Source organism: Leptonychotes weddellii, chromosome 15 (assembly GCF_054177405.1).
Source record: "Leptonychotes weddellii isolate Sample4059 chromosome 15, ASM5417740v2, whole genome shotgun sequence".
NCBI classification, from domain to species: Eukaryota; Metazoa; Chordata; class Mammalia; order Carnivora; family Phocidae; genus Leptonychotes; species Leptonychotes weddellii.
In genome coordinates this window covers 46,332,853-46,352,090 of record NC_138383.1, presented here as the reverse complement: position 1 = coordinate 46,352,090, position 19,238 = coordinate 46,332,853, and the positions used below count along the sequence as shown (strand labels likewise).

General features: G+C 46.0%; 1 protein-coding gene and 1 pseudogene across 1 annotated transcript in view; one reads left to right on the top strand and one right to left on the bottom strand.

The window, feature by feature from the left end:
- The window catches only part of LOC102738374 (dynein axonemal heavy chain 9-like), a 241,092-nt gene that overhangs the window by 149,511 nt on the left and 72,343 nt on the right, over window positions 1-19,238 (top strand). The window contains exons 23-28 of the mRNA XM_081806003.1: window positions 2,225-2,344; window positions 4,919-5,107; window positions 7,588-7,823; window positions 10,635-10,757; window positions 11,732-11,936; window positions 12,861-13,025. Of these exons, the coding sequence (XP_081662129.1) occupies window positions 2,225-2,344; window positions 4,919-5,107; window positions 7,588-7,823; window positions 10,635-10,757; window positions 11,732-11,936; window positions 12,861-13,025 (1,038 nt within the window). The remainder of the gene's footprint in view (window positions 1-2,224; window positions 2,345-4,918; window positions 5,108-7,587; window positions 7,824-10,634; window positions 10,758-11,731; window positions 11,937-12,860; window positions 13,026-19,238) is intronic.
- LOC115940881 (U2 spliceosomal RNA) lies at window positions 640-790 on the bottom strand (annotated as a pseudogene).

Genomic DNA, 19,238 nt, shown 5'->3' with positions numbered 1-19,238 from the left:
TGCACTGTTTCCACCTTTCTGAAAGTCTTTACATTTTTTTTCTTTATTTTTTTTCTTGAGAGAGCATGAGTGGAGGAAGGGGCAGAGGGAGAGAGAGAAAGAGAATCCCAGGCTCCATGCCCAGTGCAAAGCCCACATGGAGTTCGATCTTATGACCATGAAATCATGACCTGAACCAATATCAAGAGTCAGATGCTTAACCAATCAAGCTACCCAGGCACCCCTTTTTCTTTATTCTTGGTTTCTGAAACTTTGCACTGGTGTGCTTAGCTGCCATTTTTTAGATTCATTGTACTCAGCATGTGGAGACTTCTTTTCTTTGACTCTGGAAAATTATTTTGTATTATTTCTTTGGTAATCTCCCTTCCGTTTACTTTTTTATCTTACTTTCTAGAATGCATGTTTGTTGGATGTTGGACCTTCTGATGAGTCCTTTGTTTCCTCAGTCACTTTATATTTTCTTATACTTTCTAGATTTCCTCAAATTCATCTTTTAACCCTTCCCTTGAATTTATTATTTTTTTACATTAACAAGAAAATAATGTCTGCAACAGTTTTTTTTCCCTCTGCTCCTTTTGCTAGCATTCTCTTCTTGTTTTATGGATGAAACATCTTGAATTTTCCTAGGAAACTATTCATAAAGGATTTTATGCTTTACTGTGCTCTTGTGACGAAAGTTATCTCTTTTCTCAGGTGTTTTTTTCCCCTCTTGTTTACCTTAATCTAGGCTTCATTAAACTGATAAGAACAGATACTACACTTGATCTTAGCCAAAAGGCCAAGAAGCGATAATCTAGGCTTCATTAAATGGCTTCTTGTCCTTTCATGTTTAAAAGAGTAGTGTTCAAAAGCTGATTATAGCTCTGCAAGCAAGGGCAGAGCTGACTGAGAGGCAGAATTTGTTTTCAGGATCAGTTGAGTTATGTCGGATGCATCCTCGATGCCAGAATGTGATGTCTTCTCTCTGCCACTATTGAATCTCCTGCTGGTGACACGAACGCCTGGTGACATTGGACGCTGAGCCTGTGGGTAGAGATGGGGGTAGAGGATCAGTCAGCTTCCAATGAACCCTCTTACTTTCAGAAACCCCCCTCCATCCCACCTGACATTTCCAAATCCCCATTGCATGCCCCCTTTGGTGAATTGAGGCCCGCACTGTGTTGCAGCTTCCTGTGCCCTCCTCTGGCAGTTTCCATTCCTCTGTGAGTCCAGTCTAATATAAATCGATTGGAAACCCTCACTCTCCAGTGACCCTCAACAGTTGCTCAGTGTTAAGGATTTATGATGTTTTTAAAATTATTTTAGAGAAGTCTTGGGAAGAAGAGGAAGTAAATGAGTGTGGCCAGTCTGCCATTGTCAATCGATGGCTCACCACCTGCTTTTCAAACTGCTTGGCTGTATAAACTTGGCCCTTGATTTGTTTCTCTTGGGACATGGTAATGGCCAGCAAAGCAGCCCAAATCCCAGTTACTGCATAGACGTGAGACATATTTAGAGGTATCTACCATGTGTCCCTACATCTTCGTGTATGCAAATATGTATTCTGAGGGCAACACAAGCTACGTACTTCAATTCTAAACTCTTGATGAATTTAGAAAACATCGAAACCATGTCCTCTTACAAAATTCTCCTCTACTTCAGGATAATTGGACAGAATAGGTGAGGTTAAGCAAAAGTTACCTGTCCTCCTAGGACCTGAAACCAAGGAGAGGACTTAGGCTACACACGGCCCAATCCCAAACCCGAGACCTCCAGTGGGAGACACAGCATGCATCCTGCCCAGGACCCCTGGCATCCTAATGATCATTTTCAGGCCACCCCAGGCTTTGGTGCACTTTTGCTTTTAATAGCGCACTGGTGGTTTTTTTGGCAGGCTTCTACAACCCTTTTTTCTCCACTACAAGGAGAGACAGAATTTATGCTCCCCCCCACCCCCATGTCCATCACCCCTCTTAGCCCCACACCAAGGACTGAGGTAGGAAAAAGCTCAGCCCTCTCACTTGGGTCAGGACCGACCTGGGCTTCCCCCAGGCCTCCACCTGAGATCACCCCTAATTTGCTTACCTTTCCTTCTTTGCCCTGCCTTCTCCAGTCCCTTACAGCTCTCCTGTCCTGGGGGGGTGCCTCCCTTAAAAACCACCTACACGTGACTCTATCTCGGCCCCACTGGAGGTGATGACTTAGGCTGGAATTACTGATAGACCTTGTGTTCCTTCCTAAACAGCACCTTAATGAAAACCTGGCCAAACTCACAGCCAAGTTTGAGAAAGCAACAGCAGATAAACTCAAATGTCAGCAAGAAGCTGAAGTGACCACAGGCACCATCTCCCTTGCAAATCGCCTGGTGAGTGTGAGCCTCAGCAGCCTGAGCCGTAATTGTATTAGCTGAGCTTGACAAGTGCCTCCGAGGTACAGAATAGATGAGCACAGCTTAGCGCCACTTTGACTTGGGGGGAAATATTAAAATGTAATAGGATGTGTGCGGGGGGCGGGGAGCAGATATTAAAATGCGCTGGGTTGCAGGGACTGAGTCCTGAGAAGTGTGAATGCACACCCTGGTCTGGTCAAGAGAGTTTTCCTACAGAGACGTTTGGGAGGATGGGAGCCCTTGATCTATCAGACAGCGGGGTGAGATGCAAGATGCTTACGTGCATATATGCGCCTCGGCCAGAGGAAGCCTTACAAGACAAAGCTAGCCACTCGGTAGGAAAGCTCTGCAGCTCTTAACTGTGTAATGTTTGATGATAAAGGCGTGACCAGGATTAGGGACTGAGACAGAAGCAGAGAAGAATGACACCTCTTGACCCTGAGCATCTGTGAGCGTGACCTTGCCCATACGCGTGGGTGCACTCACGTGTGTGCACAAACATACACATACACACGCAGGCTGGCCTCCCTAAGAGAGGAAATCTGAGGGTCACAGCAGGGTGTTTGTCTGATGGCTGTCTGCTAACAAACTACCCTGGAACTTAGTGATATAACACAACCACTATTTCGTTGTCTCTTACAAGTTTGTGGGTCAGGAATTTGGGCAGGTTTCAAATGGTAGGTTCTCAGCTCTAGGTGGTGCCTACTGGGGCCACCGAGTGGCCGGCTGGTTTGTCCCACGCACCTCGGCAGGAGCTACTAGAAGGGCAGAGCTTCCCCCATGTAGTCTCAGGCCTCTGTACTTAGACATTTTACATGGGGACTCAGGGCTCCAAGCACAAGGGTTCTAAGAAGAAGTAGAAGTTTCCAGTCTCTTAAGGCCTGGGACCAAAAGCCAAACACAGTATCCCTTCTACCTCATACTATTGGCCAAAGCAGTCGCAGGTTCAGGGAGGAGGAGCATAGGCAGCAACTCTTTTTTAATTTTATTTAATTATTTTAGAAAGAGAACGAGAGCACAGGAAGAGAGGAAGAGGGGGGAGGGAGAAAATCCCAGGCAGACTCCCCGCTGAGCATGGAGTCTGACTCAGGGCTTGATCCGACAACCCTGAGATCATGACCTGAGCCAAAACCAAGAGTGGGATGCTTAACCGAATGAACCACCCCGGCACCCCAGGTGCCAATTCTTGTTGAAGGGAGTGTCAAAGAATTCATAGCCTTTTTGAATGTGAAAGTGGCTTGTATTTCTTGTCCTAAATCAGCTAAGATCCTGCAAAGCAGTGTCCGCTGGGCATGATTTCTCTTCCACAGAGAGCCTTTACAGCACTTTTGTCTCCAATGATGGGAGGTGGAGTCGATATCTTTTTACTTTTATTCCAGCCACTATGTGTTTCTAAAATGAAGCCAGCTTTTTCTCGTTGAAGGAGAAAGGAGTCACAATAATGATGGAACTGAGCCGTGCTTTGGTGAAGAAAGGCTCTTCCACAGGAGTGTGTCTGTGTACTTGTTGGTTGGACCTGCTCTTGCATTGCGTTGAGATGATCATTTGAACTGAACAATTCGGTCTAGAGACAGCTCTTCTGCAAAGAGGCAAGAAGCATTCCAGACCTCTTAGCTGGCCTGTCTTCCATCCCGTTTTCTGTTTGGTTTGCAGACCTTAGCAGAGCCTTCTTTGCCTGGGTGAAGCATTTTCTGAATTGGTCCCCTTGGAAGGCAGGCAGGGTGTACAGGCTCTGAATCCAACCCTGTCTCTACCCACCTAGAGGTCCTGGCGCGATACTTCAACATTCTGGTCTTTATCTGTTGTCATCTAAAAACAGGCATGGGAATGGCTGGGTTGGCCCATCCAGCTGTGACATTCTACGATGCCATCTTTCAAGGAAGGACGAGGGGTCCGTCATAACACAGACTCAGCTCTGCCATATCCAAAGAAAGGAGGCCTCTCCTCCCCGGAGGGGGGTCCCCACGGAGAGGTGTGCCATACCAAAGTGGGGCAGACACAATCAGGACGTGTTCCACCATCTTGGTACTTTGTGCACGCGCATGTTCCCGTACCTCTAACTCTGTGTCTTAATTACCGTGTCTATCTGCCCACCCACTGTGAATTATTTATAGCGCCTGGAAGTGATTTTATTTATTTTCCGATTCCCAGCCCTTGGCGAGGAGGAGGGGGAGAACACATAATAGGTTCTGCAGCCCAGGCACTGTGCTAGGTGGTGAACGTACATGATCACATTTAATTTTCTCCCCAGCCCTTGGAGGTGGGTGGTATTTGTCTTCATGCCTGTAAAGGGCAGAGCCCAGAAGCCTGCGCTCAAAGCCTATAATCCATCTGCAGCCCACATGATGCACAGCACAGAATAGGTGTGTTTTCTGAGCGTGTGCTGTGACCAGTACAAGTCCCCAGTGATCACAAGCCCACAGAAGTGATGTCCCGAGTCTTCTGGTATCAGACGTGCACTGTGCATTCTCTGTGACGGAGTCCGTGGCGCTCCGTAGAGCCTGTGGGGTGATGAGCCGTCTCTCTCCTCTCTGGTCTCTGCCCTCGTAGGTGGGTGGACTTGCCTCTGAGAACGTGAGGTGGGCAGAAGCCGTGCAGAGCTTCCGACACCAGGAGAGCAAGTTATGTGGGGACGTTTTACTCACCACAGCTTTCGTGTCCTACCTCGGCTTCTTTACGAAGAGCTACCGGCAGAGCCTTATGGACGGGACCTGGAGACCCTACCTGAGCCGGCTGGAAGTACGTACAGCCTGAATTTCTCCTGACCTCACCAGCCTGTGGCTGCCAGTGAGCTCACGGGACACTAACCATCCACATCTTCTCGTTCCTTCTTGCCTACTTCCCCCCACCACTCCCACCTGAGCATTCACCTGCATGTGACTTTGGCACCTATGTCCTTCCTTCTGCTCACCCACGTTCCCATCCACTGCCCTCTGGGCCACCTGAGGACAGCATCTCTCCTCTCCATTGGGCTCTCCAGGGACACTCTGATCCACTGCCCACCAGGCTGCTTCGAACTATAAAACTCAAGAGACATCCAAAGCACCCTGTGTGTTCCCTCCAGTCTCCCTGCTCTGGAGCCAAACTTCAGAGCCGTGGTAGGGCCAAGATCCTGCATTGCCCCTGGTCATGGGAACCCAGACACCCTTATGCAAACAGCCCTGCCTACTTCGGTCGTGTGTCCTCAGTTTGTCCTCCTAGTGTAAGTGGGTGGATTTTGCTCCCCACCCCTCCATTTCTACTGAGACGATTTGAGGGGGCATGCTGGTCCCTGGCTGAAAGGGGTTCAGGGCTGGAGCCTGTAGTCAGAGTAATTCCTAACCTTGTCCACTTTCCCATCACTCGTCATCCTCGATCCACAAATGTCCACTGAGGGTTCCACATGTCCTCCCTCTCCACCAGACAGGAGGACAAAAGCCATTCAAAGACCCAGATGCCCACAGGAAGGTCACCGTCCAGTAGAGGAGGTTAGGTTCACAGAAAGCGGCTGCAGTAAGAGTCAGCCCAAAAGTTCACTATGTACAGAAGATTTGTATTCCAGAATGTGTGCATAGGCAGATCCTCAGAACATAAAACCCTTATTGTCTGGTGACGGTTGGTTCCATAGATCAGCTCCCAAAATCTTATTCACTTGATGATTTGTTAAATAGTGATATAAAAACTGTTATGGAAATGCATACATACATACATGCCCTTACAGCACTAGGAAAGAAACAAAAATAAAGCTGCTATTTATTTATCTTGGACACCATGGGAAAGGAAATTATTAAAAGGACAATTATTAACTGAGTGCACAAAAGTGAGGAGCTCAAGGGCAGCTTAGTGGGGATTTTTCTGGCTTTTGGGGGGCTTCCTAAGCATTTTGGGGCCGTGACCCCTTTGGCGCTCTGGTGAGACCTCTGGATTTCTTCTCACAGGAATGTTTTTAGTGCATAAAATGGACTTGAAATACATTCCTGATCCCAGGATAAGAACCTCCAGAGGCAGATCTTGCTTTCAAGGTTTCTTTGATGGCAGAGTGCTGGCCATCGGTCGCCCTAGTGAGTGAGATTAAGGGAAAGGGGATGGATTGGACAGGCTTTCCTGAGGTGACAGGGAAGACAAACCACAGAGGAGAGAGGGACAGAGAGGTTAAAGGGTCATGTGTGTGTGTGTGAACCTCGAAAACATTTTACTAAGAGAAAGCAGCCAGACACAGAAAGTTACCTGCTGTATGACTCCATTTATGTGAACTATCCAGAAGAGGTAAATAGAAAGTAGATTAGTGGTTGCTGGGAGCTGGGGTAGAGGGGAATGAGGAGGGCCTGCCAAAGGGTATGGGGTTCTTTTAGGGCTGAGGACACTGTTTTGGAATCAGATAGAGCTGATGGTCGCACAACATTGTGAAGGACCAAATGCCATTGAATCATGCACTCTAAAATGGTTCATTTAAGTGACATGAATTTTACCCCAATTAAAAAAAATGTATGCGTGTCCCCAGTGGAAAATATTAGCTGTAGAAGAATCGAACGAGCTGAGAAAGGTCAACAGAAAAAGAAAAGGAGGGATCTGGGGCACACACGGGGACCACAGAGGGAACCAGGTCCCAGGGAGGCATCCTCAGGCCCGGAGGTGTGCTGGTGGGCTTCCCAGCATGCACCAACAAGCGAGTCTGCAGGGAGAGGTCATGCAGGCGACCCCGGAAGTGGGGGGTGTTCTGGACTGGGAGAAAGGGGAGCATCTCCGGTTCTTTGCAAGCTGGGCCTCTGTCAGCAGGTGGTGAGTGCCGTGCATGACGGAAAGTGTGATGTGGGCTGGCACAAGAGGGGGTAAGCCCAGCAGGCCTGGGACCTGCTCCGGAAAGCGTGCACGGGAATCAGAACACAGGGGGAAAGGGACCCTATTAACACGAGTGAGGGCAGGGAGGAGACTGTTGATAATACACACATAATCTATGGTAGAAATTCAATTTAGGCGAGTATACCCAAGAACAAACGGTCACAGAGGCCGGATCTCTGCTGTTATTCCTCGATCGAGAGAAAAAAAGGCTCTCAGGACTTGAAGAAAACCTGCTTCTGGAAATAATCACGAAGCCAGAAGAGCACTCTTCTGGGGGGGATTTTGATCGTGCTTTTGAAGGAGTTGTGCCGACTTCGGGAGCTCCTGGGCATCCCCCCTGTCCCCCCAGCTGAGGAAGCCCACTTCTGCTCTGAGCATGTGTCCTGCTTCTGCCTCATCAGGTCCCCATCCCCGTCACCCCCACCCTGGATCCCCTGAGGATGCTGACGGATGATGCCTACGTGGCAGCCTGGCAGAACCAGGGCCTCCCCGCGGACCGCATGTCCACGGAGAATGCCACCATCCTCCTCAGCTGTGAGCGCTGGCCCCTCATGGTTGACCCACAGCTACAAGGCATCAAGTGGATCAAGAACAAATATGGCGAGAACCTCCGGGTCACCCAGATCGGCCAGAAGGGGTAGGTGGCTAAACACATCGCTTCTCCCTTTTTGTTGTTTGTGCAGAGGGGACAAAAAAGTGTCATGAGGGGATATGAAGCCCCAGTGGGTTGTTTCTACCCTCCTGCTTCCTCCACGAGGTTTCTCCTGTTTCTCTTCCCATTTTAGGAAACCTCCCAATGAAAGATGCGTGGGTACCAAGTCTCTGCTTTTCTTTGTCATGAGAAATTGTGTGTGTGCGTGTACGCGAGTGTGTGTGTGTGAGTGTGTGTGTGTGTGTGTGTGTGTGTGTGTGTGTGTGAGAGTGTACGTGAGCCACCCGACCCATCAGGAGTCCTGTCTCCACTGTCCAGCATCCCCCTCCCTTCTCTCCTTGGACACGTCTTCCCTGGTCAGGCACAATTCTGGGTTTCACAAAGTCTCCCTCACGTTTAGCCAAACTGTGCCTGTCTCAGCCCATCCTAGAGCCTACTTCTCTGCCCAGTGTTCCCACCTCCGGCGCAGAGCCCCATAGCACAAACCTAAACATTGTCTCTCCCGGGGAATGATGGGACATTGCGATTGGATGCATAGCACCCAAATCAGTTGTGAACCTTCGAGAAGCCCTGGTACCTGCCATGTCCTCGCACGTACCCGATGGGGGACTTACTACCCAAAGGGACATGAATGATGCGGAGAATGTCTATCCAGCACCTGCCCCAGGCCTCCGCACCTCCCACCTCATGGCTTCATTAACTGTGTTAGAACCTAGCTTTGTAGTTTCAGTTCTCAGTTCTTGTTCTGTGCCATCAGGATACATGAGCGGGATAGGACGGGGCAGTGGGGGTAAAGGGGGGGGACAGAGATCATTTATGAGGCGGTTGGGTATGTGCCAGCCCTCGTGTTAGGGACCTCATCTCAGATGCTTTCCTTAATCCACACAGCTGATAAGTTTAGCGTTACTAGTACCATTTCTGGGGAAATAGAGGTTCACAGAAGCAAATTAATGTCTACAAGAGTATACCATATTAATTTTTTAAAGATTTTATTTATTTATTTTGAGAGCGAGAGAGAGAGCCTGAGCGGGGGGAGGAGCAGAGGGAGGGGACAAGCTGACTCCTCACTGAGCAGGGAGCCCGACGCGGGGCTTGATCCCACGACCCTGAGATCATGACCTGAACGGAAACCAAGAGTCAGGCGCTCAACCAACTGAGCCACCCAAGTGCCCCAAGAGTATACCATTTTAAAAGCAATGTTCATAGCAGCATTATGCACAATATTCAAAATGTGGAAGCAACCCAAGTATCCATCGACAGATGAATGGATGAACAAAATGCGTTGTATCCATACAATGAAATATTATTCAGCCTCAAATAAGAGTGAAATTCTGACACACGCTATAACATGGATGAACCCTGACGACATTGTGCTGAGTGAAATAAGCCAGTCACAAAAGGACAAATACTGTATGGTTCTACTTATATGAGGTTCCTAGAGTTGTCAAATCCACAGAGACAGAAAGCAGAACGGTGTTCCCAGGGGGCTGAGAGGACGGGTATGGAGAGTCATTAGTTAACGGGTACAGAGTTTCAGTTTTGCAAGATGGAAAACTTCTGGAGACGGATGGTGGTGACAACAGTGTGAATGTGCTTGGTGCCCCTGAGCTGTACAGTTAGAAGCAGCGAAGATGGCAGGTTGTGTGTTATGTACATTTCACCGCAATTGTAAATTAATTTATTAAGTATTTTTTTAAACCGATGGAGGCAGTGTTTGAAGCAGATGGTCCTCAGCTAGAAACCCAAGGTTTATCCTCTCCAACACACAGCCGCCAAGGTGAGGCTTACTGCTGTGGTCATCCGTCCCGAACGTGGCTGCCCAGAGGTCCAGATCAGCCAGCATTGTTTAAATCAAACACGCAATGTTACAAAAATAGTTAAAGCAAATATAAACTACCAGAATGGATCCCTTCTTCTAGAAAGGATAAGAGGAGAAATGAATCCCAAGGTCCACCAGGGTATATGTTTATCTGTGTCATGGACCAGATAATCTCATCCTAGCCTGTTCCCCACACTTTGATCAAAACATTCCTTTCTAGGGGCAGCCGGGTGGCTCAGTTGGTTGAGCCTCCGACTCTTGGTTTTGGCTCAGGTCATTTGGCTCAGGGGAGATGAACCATTAGAGACTGTGGACTATGGGAAACAAACTGAGGGTTTCAGAGGAGAGAGGGGTGGGGGGATGGGTGAGCCTGGTGATGGTGTTAAGGAGGGCACGTATTGAATGGAGCACTGGGTGTTATATGCAAACAATGAATCATGGAACACTACATCAAAAACTAATGATGTACTGTATGGTGACTAACATAACATAATAAAATTAAAATTTATTCTTTAAAAAAAAAGAAAATTGTTACAGGAGAATATTTAATGATGTGGGGAAATGTTTCCGATATATTTTATGTAGAAGAACCAAATTATAAAACAAACGTGCTGTATGAATCCAATAGTAAATAAATATAAATGCGAATATAAATTAAATTATAAATAAAATATAATAAAAGGAATCAACTTGAAAATATAATATATCCAAACATACACATTCAACACCAAAATACGAATGACCAATGAAAGGGTCACATTCATTTTTGTATCCTTTTTTGTATTTTGTCATGTTTCCTTATTTCTGAAACTGTACAAGATCAAATAAATATCCTTTTAAATAGAGAAAAACGGACCCACCGAGGTCAGCCCAGGCAGCTGTGCCCCACGTCTTCCATGGAGGCCCCAGTTGTCCTGTTACACTTCCTGTGCATCTGTACCTTGCCAAAGGCTCATACTGTCCAGCTCTCTCCCCAGCTACCTCCAAACCCTAGAGCGTGCCCTGGAGGCTGGAGATGTGGTGTTGATCGAAAACCTAGAAGAGTCCGTTGATCCTGTTCTGGGACCCCTGCTTGGGAGAGAGGTCATCAAGAAAGGACGGTAAGACTCCGCCATGTCGCTGATCTTTCCTGAGGAGCAGGCTCCCAGAACCGTGAGCAGATCTGCTCTTCCCTGAACATCCTCTCCTCAACGCCTGTCACGGGCTTCTTGCAGCACGCACACCTTTCTCGCCTCCACAAGGGGAATACTTAGCTGCCCTTGACTTGTAGAGAAAGTTTCCTGCAATAACTTTGCTCCCATCAGTCACGTCCTCCTTGACTTCCTCCCACATGGGAGCAGTGCACTCTTTTGGAGGAATTTTAGAAAGGAAGTGGTCAAAATGCAGGCTGCCTTGTAAGCATGAGCATTTTATCCAAGCTAGACTCCTGGGTTCTGAGAACTCAGTGCTCTGGCCCTTTGATGAACCCCTGTTGCTTTGGGGGCTGGCAAGTGATGAAGGCTTAGCAAGTGTCTGGCAGAAGGAAGAGGATGAGAGAGGATGAAGGACAATAAGCACATAGGAGAGAGAGCATTATCATGGAGGGTTGCTTTACCCACTGCCCAGGCCATAAATTGCCTTTCCATGTCCTTAGGATGTGCTCATTTGCTGAATTAACCATTTCCACCCATAGTTCTCCATCAGCCATGGAAAAAAGGACGCCCTATTTTTGCGAGCCTGTAAAGCACCTTTGTGCAAACTGATGGTGTCCTTTTCTGCAAACACTTTACTGCCATCTGCTGGGAAAGTTTCATAATGTACCAACCTACTTGGACTACAGTGTGAATGGCTCTCCCAACAGCCATGCACGTCAAATCAAACATGGTGGCCATGTGAGAAAGTCTCTCACCCTCCACCCCCATGCCCCACATTGGGGCAAACAAGGATCTCAGGGTTCAATCTAGACATGCTTGGGAGGAATCCGAATGTGGCAATATTGCTTGCTATGATCTCACAAAAAAACATCTAGAATTCTGTCCCTGAACCGATTCTCATGGGAAGGCACCCCACCTTCACATGACCCTTTGTGTTCCAGATTCATTAAAATTGGAGACAAAGAGTGTGAATACAATCCCAGGTTCCGGCTCATCCTTCACACCAAGCTAGCCAATCCTCACTACCAGCCCGAACTGCAGGCTCAGGCCACCCTGATCAACTTCACGGTGACCAGGGATGGCCTGGAAGACCAGCTGCTGGCTGCTGTGGTCAGCATGGAGAGGCCGGACCTGGAGCAGCTGAAGGTACATGGAGGATCCACCAAGGAAGGGAGGATGAAAATGCTTGGCCACTAGATCCTGCTCTCCGTTCTGGGTGAAGTGTGGGGGCTGCTTTTCCTGGAGCGGAGCAGCATGGCTCTTAGCTAGACTTTGGGGGGTGGTGAGGGTTGGCCATCACCATTTAGCTGCCTGAATGTCCAGTTGGGAAACAGAGACTAGAGCAAGATCAAGAACAGAGAGGCCGAAGACAGCTGGGAGACCAGACACTCTTGTCACCAAGAGCAGAGCCTGGCCCAGGTTTATGAACGTGCTTGGGCCCACACATGAGTCCAGAAGTAACCACCATGTGAGGAGAGTGTCTTAGTCAACTTAGGCTGCTATAACAAAATACCACAGACTGGGGGACCATGTTCCTGCCCTCACGGAGCTTATAGTCTAGTGGAGGAACACAGAAAATAAATAGCGTAGACAAACAATGTCATTTGAGGTAATGACAAGACTTTCCAAGAAAATAAAGTATCGTGATATTAAAAAGCCAGGGGGCTAATTTAAAACCAGGAAGGTGGGGCACCTGGGTGGCTCAGTCAGTGAAGCATCTGCCTTCAGCTCAGGTCATGATTCCGGGGTCCTGGGATCAAATCCCGCATTGGGCTCCTTGCTCAGTGGGGACTCTGCTGCTCCCTATCCCTCTGCCTTCCCCCCTGCTTGTGTTCTCTCTCTTTCTGTCAAATATTTTAAAAAAGAAGAAGAAGCAGAAGCTAAATTAGCCCAAAGTCACATGACTAATAAATGGTGCATTTGGGATTCAGTTCATCTGCTTGTCTGTTCTCATGCTATCCTGTCTCCCGCTTCATCCGTCTGAAGGAAGGAACTTGACCCCCGTAGCATTTATTTATTCAGGATGCTCAGGGCTTCCACATCTGACTCCACCTTACTTGACGTTTGCAGTCAGATCTCACAAAGCAGCAGAATGGGTTCAAAATCACCCTGAAGACCTTAGAAGACAACCTGCTATCTCGCCTCTCCTCAGCATCTGGGAACTTCCTGGGGGACACGGCCTTAGTGGAGAACCTGGAGACCACCAAGCAGACAGCCGCCGAAGTTGAGAAGAAGGTAAAACTGCCCTGTCAGCCAAGGTTGGGCGGCAAGGCCCTCCTCCCAGCCCCTGAGTCCTGAGTTTTTGGAAAAAAAACAAAAACAAAAAAACACGAAGTCAGAATTCCCAGGTACCTTTTCCATGTTCCAGAATTCCTTCTAGAAAGTCCAGCGAGGCGGGATTCCTGAGTCAACCAGCTCATACCCTGTGTTAGGGAGTTCCTGCCTTCTGGGAGGTGCATTTGACAACTCAACTCTACAGACGTCTGATGAGCATTAAGTCTGTGCCCAGCCTCGTCTTCCACGCGGGGGATGGTAGCTCAGACTTCATCCTTAGCCAGCGTGTGCGGTTGCCCCGAAGTTAAGGAGTCCCACTGCTGTGAGCATTGGCTGGTTCAGCATGATTGCACCCTGAGAAAACCCACCAGCCTGCAAAAATCTCACAAGTCCGATTGCCATGAGGGAATTTCAGTGACTTCTCAGGAAGCTCAGCTCTCAAAAACGGTTGTCATCCTGGGAGATGATGCAGTATGTAGCTTCCTTCCTTTATCCCACAATGTTTGGAAGGCTTTTATTTCCCCTGTGGGGGACTGGAAGACAGGACTTGGGGGTGTCCGAGCCTCTCACCCTTTGTGGGCAGGCTGTTGTGTATGCAGGCTTAACAACATTCCCAGCCCTGCTCCTGGATTAGAGGAACAATTAAGACCCTGGTTCTGAGCAGGATACCGCTCAGCACTGTAACAGCACACCTTGGAGGGAATACACTCTTTGTCAGATTATTGGGACTTCTCCAAATATCAAAGCCTCTGTTCCGGGTAGGGACAGGGCAGGGAAAATGAAAAGTAATGATGGGGGCAGGTAGACCAGTTCATGCCCACTCTGGGATAACAGACAATTGAGGTTGGAGGGAGAGACACTAAGAGCAGGTATGTCCAGCCTCGCATCGTCTCCATGGCCACTACATGACCACAAGGTTTTACTGCTGGTTCTCTGTGGCCTCCATATCTCTAGATAGGACGGTGCAGAGTTTGTACAATAATTATGTAGAAGTTCCACTGTCTTGGGCAAGAGAGATGGGGGGGGTGGACAGAACCCAACTCACATATGGTTATATATGGATAAAAGTTTTAGGGGCACCTGGGTGGCTCAGTCAGTTAAGCGTCTGCCTTGGGCTGAGGTCATGATCCCGGGGTCTTGTGATCGAGTTCCGCATTGGGCTCCCTGCTCAGCAGGAAGCCTGCTTCTCCCTCTGCCTCTACTGTTCCCCCTGCTTGTGCTCGCTCTCTCTCTCTCTCTCTCCCCCTCTGTCAAATAAATAAATAAAATCTTAAAAAAAGTTTTGGTCAAGGAAATGTCTCAGGTTCTGGGAATAAACACCCAGATAAGTAAAGGTGCCGATAGCTGAAAGATGGGAGCAGAAATGGATTTAGGGATGAGAAGAAATTATTATTTTAGTTTGTGTTGTGTTGAGTTTGGAGTGCCTCTGGGCCATTCACATAGATCTGTCCCATGGGTTTCTGGATATCTGATCTTGGCTGGTGATAAAGTGCTGACAGTCATCAACAAGTAGTTGGTCATTGAAACCAGGAGTGGATGAAGTCACTGGGGAGATGTGTGCACAGTGATGAGACTGGGAGTAGAGCATGGAAGAAGACTAATACGTATTAAGAGAAATACAGAAGATGTAAACTGTGGAATAGAGCAGAGAGATGAGAGGAAAAGCAGGGAAAATAAGGGATTGTGAGAGAAAACATGTCAAGAAGGCATGCCAGTGGTGTTGAATGATGCTGAGGACTCAAATGAGATATGGCTGAGATGTGGCCACTGAACTTTGCTAAAAGGAGTTATCAGTGATCTTGGGGAGGATGATTTCCATGAAAGCAGAAGCCAGACTACATTAGAATGAGAGCAAATGGGAGCTGAGAAAGGGAAAGTGAGTATAAATAACCCTTTAAAGAAGCCAAACTGTGAAATGGGAGAGAGAGAAAGGATTGTAACTTAAGAAGGACATGGATCCCCTGAGATGGGAGAGACTGAGCGTACCAAGATCCTCACCAGGAGTTGGGAGGATGCATGGATTATAAAAGAAGAGCAGTAGTCAAGAAGAGAAGGTGAATTTACAGAAAAAAGAAGAAATGGTTAATACGGTGGGGTACATAAGAAAGGGGAAATGCCATTCAGGTCCACAGATGGTGAGCTTCTCTTTAGAAAGATGGAGAGGGGCACTTGGGTGGCTCAGTCAGTTAAGCATCTGTCTTTGGCTCAGGTTATGATATCCGGGTCCTGGGATGGAGTCCCGCATCAGGCTCCCTGCTCAGCAGGGAGTATGCTTCTCCCTCTGCCTGCCCTGCCCCTCCCCCCTCCTCGTGCACTCTCTCCCTCTCTCTCTTAAATAAATAAAATCTTTAAAAAAGTAAATAGAAAGTTGGAGAGCTAGCTCCAATGTGATAGGGGCTGGGGGCAAACAGGAGTCTAGAAATGAGATCCATGGTCCATGGATCCATGTAGGCAACTGAGCTAGGGAGACAGAGACTTAAAGGAATCAGAGGAGAGGCAGAAATGAAGGAGATTCCTTCCTGTTGGTCTTTATATAAACGGGGAGAGCATGAGTCATGTTCACCTGCTGGGAGTAAAGGAGTGGTGGTGAGGTAGGTAGCTTGGGGAGCAGAGTGAAGGTTTGCAATTGCTAAAATAGGAACGAAAGGTGACTCAGGAAACACAGTTAATGGATGGCATTAAGAACCCAGGTGAGCTTGAAACATATGGATCTCAAAACGCCATTCTGAATAATTGTATGATTTTTGTTCAGCCCCTTCCAAGAATCTATGTCTTCAATTACTGAATTTAACCGATTTACATTTATTAACATTATTGATAGAGTGAATTTCTTCCTACCATCTTAATTTGTGTTTTCTAGCCACCATGCTTAGTTTTTCCTCCTTTCATTTTCTTTGTTCTCCCCTTTATCCTTTGCTGATTTTGAAGTTATTTACTTTGTTTTTTTTATTATGTTATGTTAATCACCATACATTACATCATTAGATTTTGATGTAGTGTTTCACAATTCATTATTTGCGTATAACACCCAGTGCTCCATGCAGAACATGCCCTCTTTAATACCCATCACCAGACTAACCCATCCTCCCACCCTCCTCCCCTCTAGAACCCTCAGTTTGTTTTTCAGAGTCCATCATCTCTCATGATTCATCTCCCCCTCCGATTTCCCCCCCTTCATTCTTCCCCTCCTGCTATCATCATCTTCTTCTTCTTCTTCTTCTTCCTTCTTCCTTCTTCCTTCTTCCTTCTTTCTTCTTTCTTCTTCTTCTTCTTCTTTTACATATAATGTATTATTTGTTTCAGAGGTACAGATCTGTGATTCAACAGTCTTGCACAATTGTTTTATTTTATTGATGAATCTTATTTCATTTATATATGAAATTATATTTCATTTTATATGTGACTTAACAATATCTGTATTGACTTAACAAAGTCTAATATAAAGTGATATATCTAGCCTCTTCCAAACAATATAAAGACTTTAGAATACTTTGATCATCCTTTTCCATCTTCTGTTACTGTTTTATATTTTAGTTCTACCTACTATTCCCAAGGTGGCCATTTTTTATGGCCTTTGTTATTTAGATTAACCATATATTTAAGAAATTCTCAGACCTCGTTTCTTCCTTTTGGATTCAATCATTTTCTAATTGAAGCAAATAATTATTTCTTCAAGGGCCTGTGGATAGTAAATTCTCTTTGATGATGATGAGCTCTGGTCTTTCATCGATTTTGGAAAATTCTCAACTATTATAGCTCCAACTGTTGCTTCTCTCTATTCTCTACTTACCTCTGTTAGATGTATTTTGAATCTTCTCATTCTGTCTGCCAGCTCTCACAACCTCTTATATATTTTTCATCTTTTTTTTCTCTCTGAGCTGCTTTTGTTGCAGTTTCCTCAGATCTGTCTTCTAGTTCATGTATTCTCTTTCCAATGCTAGTCCATTATTTAACCTGTGCACTGGTTTTTCATTTAAATAATTGAATTCTTATCTTTAGAAGTCCTAGTTAGTTGTATGTTTTTTTTCAGGCAATACGTCTTCCTACTTACAATGTCCTGATTTTATGCTTTCTTTCATCTCTACTGCTCTTAAACAGAAATAGTTAATAGTTACAGATTGTTCAGCGATCTTCAGCTCTTGGAATACTAATCCTTCTGGGATTTTGGGGGAGAGGGCGGAGGAAGGGTTTCTAATTGTCCCCTTTGTTAACACTTCTTCTGAAGTTTGTAATTGTTTACTGCAAGCTCATCTTCAAATGGGGTCATTGTTTTTTTTCCTTTGAGACTCTCATAAATTATCATTGGTTTCACTCTTCTAGAACATAAGACAGGTCATACTGAGGTCTATATTTAGTGTCATGTTCTTTCAGAATCCCTCTCTGATGCTAAGGTCTCTTTTCTCATTTTTCCCTGTGATAAGAAATTTTCTGAAAATAAATGATTCCATTGAAAGAGATCCTTTTGCAACATGGGTGGATCTAGGGACTTTAATGCTAAGTGAAACAGTCAGATGAAGACAAATACTATATGATCTCACTCATGTGGAGTTTAAGAAACAAACGAAGAAAAAAGGAGACCAAAAAACAGACTCTTAACTCTAGAGAACACACTGATGGTCACCAGAGGGGAGGTGGGTAGGAGGATGGGTGAAACAGTTGATGGGGATTAAGAGTACGCTTCTCATGATGAGCACTGGGTGATGTATAGAGTTGTGGAATCACTATATTGTAACCTGGAACTAATATGCCCTGAATGTTACTATGCTGGAATTACATTTTTGTGAAAGAAGGAAAAGAAAGAAAGAAAGAAAGAAAGAAAGGAAGGGAGGGAGGGAGGGAGGGAGGAAAGAAAGAAAGAAAGAAAGAAAGAAAGAGAAAGAAGAAAAAAGAAAAGAAAAAGAAGAAAGAAAGAAAAAGAAAGAAAGAAATCCTCTTTGTGAATTTACACATTAACTCTCCCATAAAAATTAAAGCAGAAAATTCTATTATGCTGTTTTCTCTGGATTTTTTTTTTAATTTTATTATGTTATATTAGTCACCATACAATATATCATTGGTTTTTGATGTGGTGATCCACGATCCATTGTTTTCATGTAACACCCAGTGCTCCATGCAGTACGTGCCCTCCTTAATACCCATCACCGGGCTAACCAATCCCCCCTCCCCCCTCCCCCCTCCCCTCTAAAACCCTGTTTGTTTCTCAGAGTCCATAGTCTCTCATGGTTCATCTCTCCCTCCGATTTCCCTTCCTTCATTTTTCCCTTCCTTCTCCTAATGTCCTCCATGCTATTCCTTATGTTCCACAAATAAGTGAAACCATATGATAACTGTCTTTCTCTACTTGACTTATTTCACTTAGCGTAATCTCCTCCAATCCCATCCATGTGGATGTAAAAGTTGGGTATTCATCCTTTCTGATGGCTGAGTAATATTCCATTGTATATATGGACCACATCTTTATCCATTCATCGGTTGAAGGACATCTCGGCTCTTTCCACAGTTTGGCTATTGCAGACATTGCTGCTATGAACATTGGGGTGCATATGGCCCTTCTTTTCACTACGTCTGTGTCTTTGGGGTAAATACCCAGGAGTGCAATTGCTGGGTCATAGGGTAGCTCTATTTTTAAATTTTTGAGGCATCTCCACACTGTTTTCCAAAGTGGCTGTACCAACTTGCATTCCCGCTAACAGTGTAAGAGGGTTCCCCTTTCTCCACAACCTCTCCATTTGTTGTTTCTTTTCCTGTCCATTTTTGCCATTCTAACTGGTGTAAGGTGGTATCTCAATGTGGTTTTGAATTGAATGTCCCTGATAGCTAATGATGATGAACGTTTTTTCATGTGTCCGTTAGCCATTTGTATGTCTTCTTCAGAGAAGTGTCTTTTCATGTCTTCTGCCCATTTTTTGACTTGATTATTTGTTATTTGGGTGTTGAGTTTGAGAAGTTCTTTATAGATCTTGGATATCAGCCCTTTATCTGTAGTGTCGTTTGCAAATATCTTCTCCCATTCCGTGGGTTGCCTCTTTGTTTTGTTGACTGTTTCCTTTGCTGTGCAGACTTTTTATCTTGATGAAGTCCCAAAAGTTCATTTTTGCTTTTGTTTCACTAGCCTTTGGAGATGTATCTTGAAAGAAGTTGCTGTGGCAGATGTCAAAGAGGTTACTGCCTCTG